At 44.1% G+C, this 10,965-nt stretch overlaps 1 protein-coding gene across 3 annotated transcripts in view; it reads left to right on the top strand.

Moving 5' to 3' along the window:
* The window catches only part of CA5A (carbonic anhydrase 5A), a 73,014-nt gene that overhangs the window by 51,921 nt on the left and 10,128 nt on the right, over nucleotides 1-10,965 (top strand). For all 3 annotated transcript variants that reach the window (XM_033941787.1, XM_033941788.1, XM_033941789.1), the window contains one exon: nucleotides 2,991-3,145. In XM_033941787.1, coding sequence (XP_033797678.1) covers nucleotides 2,991-3,089 — 99 coding nt within the window. In that variant the 3' untranslated portion in view covers nucleotides 3,090-3,145. The remainder of the gene's footprint in view (nucleotides 1-2,990; nucleotides 3,146-10,965) is intronic.

Genomic DNA, 10,965 nt, shown 5'->3' on the forward strand with positions numbered 1-10,965 from the left:
GCTGCAGGGTAATGGGGAAGAGAGAGTGGGAGAAGAAGCTGAAAGGAAATGGGGAAGAGAGAGTGCGGAGAAGACACTGCAGGGAAATGGGGAACAGAGAGTGGGGAGAAGACGTTGAAGGGAAATGGGGAACAGAGATGCTGGAAGGGAAGAAGACAGAGATGCCAGACTATGGGGGCAGCGGAAGGAGGAAGATGGGTGCCAGACCAATTGGGAGGGGATGAAGGGAGAGGCACAGTAACAGAACAAATGGAAGATGCAGAGAGAAGACAGACAGTGGATGGAAGGAATTGAATGAGAAGATGAGGAAAACAGAAACCAGACAACAAAGGTAGAAAAAAATTTCTTTTTTTTTTTTTTTTTGCTTTAGGATAAAGTAGTATATTAGTTGTGTTTATAAAGTTTATAAACAAAGCCCTGCCAGCTGAACATCTCTTTCTCTAGTTCAGCAGCCAGAACTTTGATTTATAAGGAAAGAATAAGCTAAATATTGCAGTACTGAGGCTTGTATGGATGCTACGGGGACGGGGTGAGGACAGTGGTTGCGGGGACGGGGCAGGGACAGTGGTCGTGTGGACGGGGCAATGACAGGGACGGTGGTCACGGGGGGCAGTGATGGGGACAAATTTTTTCCCCTTGTCATTTTCTATTCATAACTTCATCCTATGGCCTCTCATTCCAGAGCTTCCTTTCAAATGAAAGACTCGGCTCATGTGCATTTACATCACGCAAGTATTTAAACGTGTCTATCATATCTCCTGTCTTTCCTCCATAGTATACAGATTGAGATCTTTAAATCTGTCTCCATACGCCTTATCACGAAGACCACACACCATTTTAATAGCCTTCCTCTGGACCAACCCCATCCTTGTTATATCTTTTTGAAGGTGCAGCCTCCAGAATTGTACACAGTATTCTAAATGAGGTCTCACCAAAGTCTTAACTTCATGTCCTCCTACACTGTGAATATCCTTTTGTAACCTGTTCTGAGCTGTTGGGAGGACGGGATAGAAATCTAAATAAATAAATAAATTTAATTGTCCTGTCATTGGTGTTATATTTTAGTTCTTATCTGTTTTCCCCTTTATATTTTATCTGTAGCTCGCTTAGAAGTTGGATAAGCGATAGAATCAAATGTTAACAAAAACTTGAAACTTCAATCATTTACTGTTACTTTAGCTCTTTTGATTTTTGAAACATCGGGGGGGGGGGGGGTCAGCCTCTGTACAGTGTATTTCTACAGATCTGCTTTGGATTTCCCTAGTGAATTTTTCTGACAGACTTCTTGGTGATCATTGGTTTGCCTAAATCAGAATTGGGCAGTCACCCTGAATCAAGTTCAGCATTGACTTAATTCACACATTTGTAATTCTGTTTGGTTAATGTGACAGAAATAATTCAAGTTAAGTAAAGTTTCAATCTCATGCTTTGGTCAGACGGCACATCCTCTCTCCCGCTTTTTTACTGTGCATTTAAATTAATCAAATTAATGTGTCTTTCCTATAACACCTCTTCCACTTCAGTTTTTTGTTTAGTATAAAGTTCCCTTTACCTCATCCACTTAAATGTATCTGTGTACAGAGAAGGCAGGGCTTAAGCTGTCTCAACAGAGCCTGGGACGCTGGAAGAGATTAATTGATAAATAATTTGGGTCTAGAACCAGGGTGCCTACACTTTTTTGGGCTTGGGAGCTACTTTTCAAATGACCAAGTCAAATCATCTACCAACAATAAAAATACGAAACCCCCTCTTTTACTAAGGTGCGCTAGTCGATTTAGTGCCCATTATATTCTATGGATGCGTTAGCATTTAGCGCACGCTAAATCGGCTAGCGGCCCCTAGTAAAGACCCCTTATACTTATATATATATATATATATATATATATATATACCGAGTGCACCTCTTCTGTCCTCCAGACCAACATCTCTCTCTGTCCCTCCAGGAGTCCCGCTTTTCTTCCTCTCTCCTCCACCCCTATTGGCAACATGTCTCCCTCTCTCTCCCTCCTCTGTTATGATCTTGCATCTCTCTGTTCTTCCTTAGGGTCTCTACCCCTCTGTCTCTTCTGTCTGCACTTCCCATAGTCCAACATCTGCTCCCTCTCTTCTGCCTCTCTTTGTTTCAGGCTTCTCCCTCTATTTTCCTTCTGCTAACATTTTGAGTCCTCCCACATTTGGTCCAGGTCTTTGTCTTCCCCCTCCCAGGGTCTGGTATCTCCTCGGTTCAGGGTGTTTCCCCTCTCTAACCCCTCTAGTAGTCCAGGATCTGCCCTGTTCCCTCTCCCTTTTGGTTCAAGGCAGCTTTTCCTCCTCAAGGTCCTTTTGTCTCTTCCTCCCCCCCCCCGATCCAGTGTCTCTAAGGCAACCCCCGTCCCGCCAGGACCCTTGCGATGGGCATAGTCTTACCCCGACGTGTGGGACCATACCTCCGCTGCTTCCCGCACACCAGTGACTGTCAGGTCGTTCTCGCCTCCATTCTTCCCTCTTGGCTTAACTATCACAGTTTGCTCTGCAGGCTGCCGTAATTAACTAATTACAGCAGCCTGCAGAGCAAAGTAGCAGACTTCCGTCAGCTTCTGTAGCACATTCCCTCTGCCACGGTCCCGCACCTCCTCTGAAGTCAGGGGCGGGACCACGGCAGAGAGAACGTGCTACAGAGGCTGACGGCAGCCTGCTACATTCGCTCTGCAGGCTGCCGTAATTACAGTACTTTTAAAGGTGAGACAGTGACTGGGGAATGCTAAATGCTAGGGAGAACACTGGCTTTGCAATCTACTGGTGTTGCCTTTGCGATCGACCAGAAGATCGCAATCGACATTTTGCACACCCCTGGTCTAGAAAGTCATAACAAAGCCAGCTGATAAGAGCTGAGTACAAAGTCTTTGGTATTCCACTCAGATAGCTTCTCTCTTAGAAAGGATGAGTTTGCTAAATTTCCTTTGATAATAAAAGTGACTGTTCTGTATATTTCAATTTATTTTTAATGTTAGGATGCAGTCGTTGCCTTTAAATATTTTGACCCCTCCACACTGATACCATCCTGCCCAGATTATTGGACTTATGATGGGTCTTTGACTACCCACCACTGACTGAGTCTGTTACCTGGATTATCAAGAAGAAGCCAATAGAGGTGAATCAGAATCAGGTGAGTACCACCAGTAGTTACAAAAACTGTGTGGTGTGTGTGTGTCTAGCCCCCACCTCCTGCCCCATCCACAAATATCTCGGGGTACAACAACACATGAAATTATACGAAGAGATCATTAAGAATAATGCAACAAAATATACTAGTAATATACGGATGGTTATTGTGTTTGGGTTTTGAGGAGAGAACCGGTGGGGTAGATTTTCTTGGGACACCTATTATTATGGCTATGGGGGGAATTTTCAGAAGGTTTGGAGTCAGTTGTTGAGTACTTGGGGTTGTGTGGGTTTAAGAATGGTGACTCATGCTCTCCTCCTTTGTATAGGGGGTGAGTGGTTAGGTGAGGGAGGTGGGTTTGGCATTTTATAACTGGATGACTTGCACTGTATTTTTGTATTGCTAATTTTGTTTATTGGTTGTTTGGTCATTTAACAAAAACTGTTTTCCATAAAGAGTAATATACTGAACATAAAACTTGCATAACACAATTTTTTATTTTTTTAAGTTTCAAAATTTTTATTGAGAAAATGGAAGCAATACAAAAAGCCAATATTTACAGCAACAACAAAACATAATCCCCCCTCCCTCAACATCTCCCTAGCACCAAATGCTGTACAGGAACTCTTCAGTACAATGCGAAATAACACAACAAAAGAAAAAGGGGAAACTTCACCCATCCCCAACCCCCCCACCCAAAATGCCAAAATAACATTTCAATAGGATAGTGTGTGTATTCCACAGGTCAAAACAAAACTTAAGAGAGCAGTAAAAGAGCTGGGCCAATCCTTCAAACCCCTCTCGCAAAATTATAGGAGAGATGTTGCCTCCATCGTACATAAGGTGGCTCCCAGATTTTAGAATAAGAAACCAATGTATAGCCGTCAGTTTAGACATCAGGTGGGAATATACTATTGACAAAGCAGGGATAATGGGAGAACGCCAGCTGCCGTAAATACATTAGGCAGCTTAATTTCTGCTCATGAAGAGTAAAACAGGGACACCAACCATTAAGCAGCCAGCAGTCCATTAAAATACCGCAATGTTTTCTGTAATATAGTAACTAATACACAACCCATCCTGCTTACCAATATACACGCACAGTGTGACATATGTCCTCCTTATATGTATGAAATCCCCCTTCTGTCACAGCCGCACCAGCAGCGATCCGTACCCTCGGGAAATAGAAAATAACGGGCGGGGGTATAATATCATCTATAATACATTTTATAGCCATTCTCTATAAAATTAACAGTCAATTTAAACAATTTACGATATAACACATCCCCACTGGGTATAACTACGCCCCACAGGCATATCTTTATCCCAGGCCATTTTATAGGGATCAGTTGGGGATTCTCGTTTCAGTAAAGCCTAATATAAACGTGAAACTCCCCCCCTTCCGACCCAAGCCCATATAGCTAATTCAAGCCAAGTATCACTCAACGAAAGCTCCAAGAAAGCCCATTTATAAGTCCATAAGCGGGTACATAAAAACAAGTCCCTAGCCACCAAGCCATATTCCTCTTGTAACTGTTCAAAGGGACGCATAGAATAATTTTTCCCAAAGCTGACCCAAGGTACGGAGGCCCACGGGGATCCATGTACGGCGAACCATGCCCTCCCGGCCCGGAGATCTGGCAGGCAAGGCAACTATAGCCATTTGAGAAAAAAAAAGCGTCCGCTCTGGAAACATTCGTTTATGAACCGCGTACCAGCAAGATAAAACAGTCCGTAGATAAGGGTTAGGTAATTTCAACGCCAGACGCAAACGAACACTAGGTACCCACGGCAGCATCCACAGAGTAATATACTGAACTTAAAACCCATATAACACAAATTTTAAAATATAAGTTCACATAGAACACAAGTACTCTGAGTAACAAAAATAAATAATGCAACTAATTCCTCGTGCTTAAAAGAAGAGGTCCATTAATCTAAGCTAAAGGCAAGTTAGAAACAGTGTGCCCTTGTCTTTTCCGAAGGCTTGGCAGATCCCTTTCTAACCTAATAACTTCTGGGAAAGAATCCCACACTCTGAGTTGACTTTGTAAACAGACTGACAGCAAGTTTCAGTGAAGTGGTAGAGCTTTACTGATAGATCAAAAAAGCATGTAATGCGAGGTGACAGATTCAAGAAACAGGAATAATGCAATATATGCAGTTAATGCTGTGTAAATCTAGCACCATTACCATAAACCCTAATGTACCAGCTAATTGGTAACTGGTGAAAAGCACACAAATTCCAGTTAGTAAGTAGCATTTTGCACTGCTTGCAGTGATTTTAATGAGAGAACAAAGAGGCCAAAAAAAAGGAATTACAGTAAGCGTGAGCAGAAAAAAAGAAGTGCCCCGAAGCACTGTTCTAATGTCATAGCATGAATTTATTCAGGTACTCAAGAATTTTTCCCTGTCTGTCCTGGTGGGCTCACAATCTCTCTAATGTACCTGGGTCATAAGGAGTAGCGTGGGGTTTGAACTCTCAACCTCAGTGTGCTGAGGCTGTAGCTTTAACCACTGAGCCACTCTAGAAATCATAATGTAGTAAAGTGAGCCAAGTATATGACAATCAAAACCTTTGTGACATCACTGATGAGGTTGGCTCTTAGGCATTGGTGGAATGAGGCATTATGATGTCACAATACCAGCTCTGGTTATCAGAGGCTGAAGTTTTTTCACACTATTTATTCAAATTTCTATACCGTTCTCCCAAGGGAGCTCAGAACGATTTACAGTACTTGAATTTATTCAGATACTCAAGCATTTTTCCCTGTTTGTCCTGGCAGGCTCACGATCTATCTAATGTACTTGGGGCAATGGGGGGATTAAGTGACTTGCCAAGGGTCACAGGGCAGTGTGGGTTTGAACATACATCACTGCATCACAGTATCAAGCACTTCTTGAGCGTATGCAACACGTGAGACATAAGAGGAATTGATTACATCCTCTGCAACCCTAATGGGAAAATGCCTTGACAGGAGACTTGAGGAGACTATTAAGACATCATCAACATGAAGATGTGATGGAAGAACAGGTAGGAAGGTGCAGATTTAGCAACTGTTTCAGGATATTGCTGCTACAGTGGCTAGTAAGGGGGTCCTACTCTTCGTCCTTCCCTGCTCCCCCTCCCCCCCCCACTACTGTGTGCGTTCCGCGTCCTTGTACTTTTTTAACATTCACCAGCACGAGCAGCAACCCCAACCTGCTGCTAGGCCAGCATCATGCTCTTCTTCTGATGTCACTTTCTGGACCTTTGTTATGTATTTATTGAAATTTTAATATGTTTAGTAATAATTTTGTTAGTCATGTTTGTTTCCCTCGGACTGTAATTTTTAACTGTACATCGCTTAGAATTTGGAATAGGCGATTAATCAAATCTTATAATAAACTTGGAAGAGCTGGCATGGGCAGCAAGTTGTGGTTGCTGTTTGCGCCGTGAACATTAAAAAGGTATGGGGGAAGGGGTGTGCGGCAGTTGGGAGCAGAGGGTGGAGGGAGGGGTTTCTTCTCACCCTCGCTATACCAATTGGCTGCCTAACTATGCTCCAGCCTTTGCTTTAAAGCACTCTCAATGGACGCCTGAACTGTAATGAAAAATGGGATACGTTGTGCGTAGGATGCATGATACTCAACAACCAAGTTCATTCACCAGCACTCTAAGAGGAAGATTCCCAAAACTTACCGGAGAAATCCGATGGGGTGCACTGTAGAAAACATGGCTGGTCCACGGCTTATGGAATGTCTTGTCAAGATCTGAAGTCTTTCAAAAAATCCTTGAAAATTAGTTTATTTGTCAGAGCATTCTTTTAAACTAGGGGATGTTTAGTTTGGTTCTTTTTCTGCTAAGTCTCTTTGATTATTTGTAAAGAATTGTACATTGTGTTGTGCTTGTGCTTTTACACGCTGTGGAAGCTAAGGACTATTAAAACATACTTTGACACAACATCCTTAGATTACTGGTGCAGTCGCTGATCCTATCTACCTTGGATTACTGCAACATCGCCTACCTGGGTATCCCAAAAAAAAACAGTACAAAAATTAAGATTAGTGCAAAACACTGCAGTTCACTTGATCTTCGGACTGAGAAAAAAAAGACCACATTAGCCCCTATTACAAAAAATGGCACTGGCTACCAGGGGAGGCGCAAATACTGTTCCAATTTGCATGTATCTGTTACAAAACAAGTCTGGGGCTAGCACCTTCCTACTGCAAACACACTTCACTCTGCACAACCCCACACGTACAACCAGAAACAAAAACATCTTCGCATACCCAAAGATCATAGGCTGCAAATACAAATCCTTCCTAGACAGAACCTTCATGTTCCAAGCAAACAGGCAGCAGTCCTGGCTGGGAAACCACATAAATAAGCCAGACAGACCTACAACACATTCCGAAAATCAAGTAAAACCGCTCTATTTGACAAATTCCTTTCCTAATCAGATGACCTCTCTCAGGTATTCTTTCCCCTTATAACCCCAATGTATTATGTAACATCTTTCTTCTTGCATTCTGTTAATTCGCTGATTGTTCAGCCTTCTTTCTATGTGAACCGCCTAGAAGTCACTTTGACTATGGCGGTATAGAAAAATAAAGTTATTATTTTGGGAAGGGGTAAGACGCGGACCTTGCGGGTCTAAACCCACACATCCTTAAAAATCTGAGGTCCGTGCCACTTGTAGTTAGTTTCTGGCTCTGACGGATTCGTCTCAGCATAGGGAGGGAAAAGTATTAGGATCCTCCAGAGCTAAAATGTCTTTCCCGTGCCCGAGGAAGTTATTCAGGGATGGGAAGACAGATCGCCAGAAATAGGTGTACCTGCTACAATGTCTGAGGATATTTCAATTAAAAGCTGCAGAACTGTTTGGGCTGATTCATTCCTGCCACTGTCCCATCCCTACAACGGTAGTCTCTGGCTCTGACAGACCTCAATGGCAATTTAGCTCTGACGGATCCTAATACTTTCCCCTCGCTATGCTGAGACGGATCCGTCAGAGCCATAAACTAACTACAAGTGGCACGGACCTCAGATTTTTAAGGACGTGCAGGTTTAGATCCGTGAGGTCCGCGTTTTACCCCTTCCCTGCTATTTTTAATCTGTATTTGGGTATGTGATTATTGTAATCCGCTTAGGTTATAAATGGATTAGAAATTTTCAAAATAGAAATAAAAAATTGTGCATGCAAATGAGGCTCACAGAGTTTTGCAAAGGGCCGCTAAATTTACATGTGATGAGTCGCTGGTGAAAGTGATTGGCTCATGCATTACATTTCTATACCACAAAACCTCACGGATCGATGCAGTACACAAACATTAAAAACTGGGCATTTCCAGTGAACTATAGAGTAGACATCAATCAATTCAATTCTCTAAAATTTTTTCCAAACAAGACTGATTTCAGTAACTTTCTGTAATGTATATAAAAACAGGACCTACTAGATAAAGAATGTAACTCCCTATCCCAGCTGGCTGCCTAAAAAGCAATTAGACGTTGTTCGAACTTCTTATACACACAACCTCGAACCTGGGGGAAAACAAATGAAGCAGTATTACTCAGTGGACGGTTTGTTGTGAATAAAGTAAATAGTTCTAAGAGGTATTCAGGTGCTTGACCATATAAGGTTTTATAACATAACTAGTCTTTAAGCCCGTTACATTAGCGGGTGCTAGAATAGATGTGTGTGTCTGTCTTTCTTTCTCTCTCTGTCCGCTTTCTGTCTGTCTTTCTTTTTATCTGTCCTCTCTCTTTCCTCAGTTGTCCACCTACCACCCCCTTGCCTGCTCCCCCTGTCCATCAGTAGCCTTCTCCCTTCCATTTACTTCCCTGTGTCCAGCAGCACCCCTTTCCTGCTCTCCCTGTCCAGCAGCAGCCCTTCTCCCTTCATTTTATGTCTCCCCTGTCCAGCAGCACCTCTTCCCTGCTCTTCCTGTCCAGCAGTTACGCCTTCTCCCTTCCTTTTACCTCCCCCTGTCCAGCAGCACCTCTTCCCTGCTCCCCCTGTCCAGCAGTAGGCCTCCCTTTCCTGTTACCTCCCCCCTGTCCAGCAGCACCTCTTCCTTGCTTCCCCCTGTCCATCAGTAGCCCTTCTCCTTTCCTTTTACCTTCCCTGTGTCCACCCACCTACCACCACCCCTTCCTTCACTGCTCCCCCCCTGTCCAGCAGCAGCCCTTCTCCCTTCGTTTTACCCTCCCCCTGTCCAGCAGCACCTCTTCCCTGCTCCCCCTGTCCAGCAGTAGGCCTCCCTTCCTGTTTTCTCCCCCCCTGTCCTGCAGCACCTCTTCCTTGTTCTCCCTGTCCAGCAGCACCCCTTACCTGTTCCCCAGTGTACAGCATTACGGCTTCCTGGTCTGTTTGCGTCTGCCCTCCTCTTCAAAGCAGCCTGCTGAGGATCGCGGCTGGCTGTAGTGAACCTCGCAGGCCACTCTACACGTCGGTAGCACATTCCCTCTGACGCAATCTCGTGCGATTGCATTGCTGCCGGCCATCAGCCCTTCTCCCTGAGTGCCATATTCTTACATCAGAGAGAAGGTTCCAGGCTGCTTGGCTGGGCCGGAACCTTCTCTCTGCGTCAGAAATTCACGGGGAGGGGGGTGGAGGGGAAGGCTTTTGGACCGGCGGCGTGCAATTGCTGCAAGTGCCTTGGGCCCTTCCTTGCCCAGATTTGCTGCGACGGTGGGGGATGATTGGATGTAGCATGTTGTGTGGCGACGGACTGGAGGGGGTTGGGTGGATATAGAATATCAGGTGTCAGGGAGGAATCAGCGGCAGCTTCAGTGGGGGGCAGTCAGGGAGAGATCCTGAGCGGCGGCTAGCACGCATACTCCCAACAGGCAGTTGAGAAACACTGTTCTAAAGTATATAAATTCACTGTAGCTCGAATAAGTGCAACTGAAAGTGAGGGGTAACCATTGCCTTGTGTAAACAAACATGTTTATGTGTTGGCTGTGTTATCTAAAACAGAAAAAGCAAGCTTTATCTCAAATGCCAGCTGACAATTCAACATTGGTAGCTTGCATGTCTGACATTAGATAAGGACTGATTGTCAACCTAGTCTGAAATTCCTTGACATCAATAAGAGCATATTTGCTTGTCTTTCAGTCATGATAATTTGTACCATCTCAAAAATTTAATAGGACAGAAAGAAGAATAAATTAAGTACATAAGAATTGCCATAGTGGACAGACCAAAGGTCCATTAAGCCAGTATCCTGTGGCCAACTAGGTCCCAAGACCTGGCAAAAACCCAAAGAGTAGCAGCATTCCAGAGCTGCACTTATGATGTCATAATGCCGTCATTCCACCAATGCCTAAGAGCCAACCTCACCAGTGATGTCACAATGGCTTCATTATCCTATGCTTGGCTCACATAGAGCTGCCCTACTGGGACAGACCGAAGGTCCATCAAGCCCAGCATCCTGGGTCTCAAGTACCTAACTAAGCTCCAAATATAAAACAGATTTTATGCTGCTTATCCTAGGAATAAGCAGAATACCTTAGCTGTTCATACTCTTCCGTTTTGGGTAAAGCTCACAACTGGGACATCTCTATAAAACTGAATTCCAAGCATGAGGGCAAGAGTTTTGGCAATTTCAGCTTTCCAGCTATTAGCTGGAGCTTAGCAGTTTTGGCATCTTTATAGAAAGTTATTTGAAAGAAAAACCTATCCAGAGCTCCTCCCTGATGTTTGGCAGCCCACAGTAGGATGGCGGTACAGGTGGTGCACATTGCTTTCCATTTCACGCCGCCCTCGCTTATCACAGAGATGTGGAGGAAGCTGTGTGTGATCTTTCCTGCTCCCCCTTTCTCCTCTCCTTAATGCCAT

Source organism: Geotrypetes seraphini, chromosome 4 (genome assembly GCF_902459505.1).
Source record: "Geotrypetes seraphini chromosome 4, aGeoSer1.1, whole genome shotgun sequence".
Lineage (NCBI taxonomy): Eukaryota > Metazoa > Chordata > Amphibia > Gymnophiona > Dermophiidae > Geotrypetes > Geotrypetes seraphini.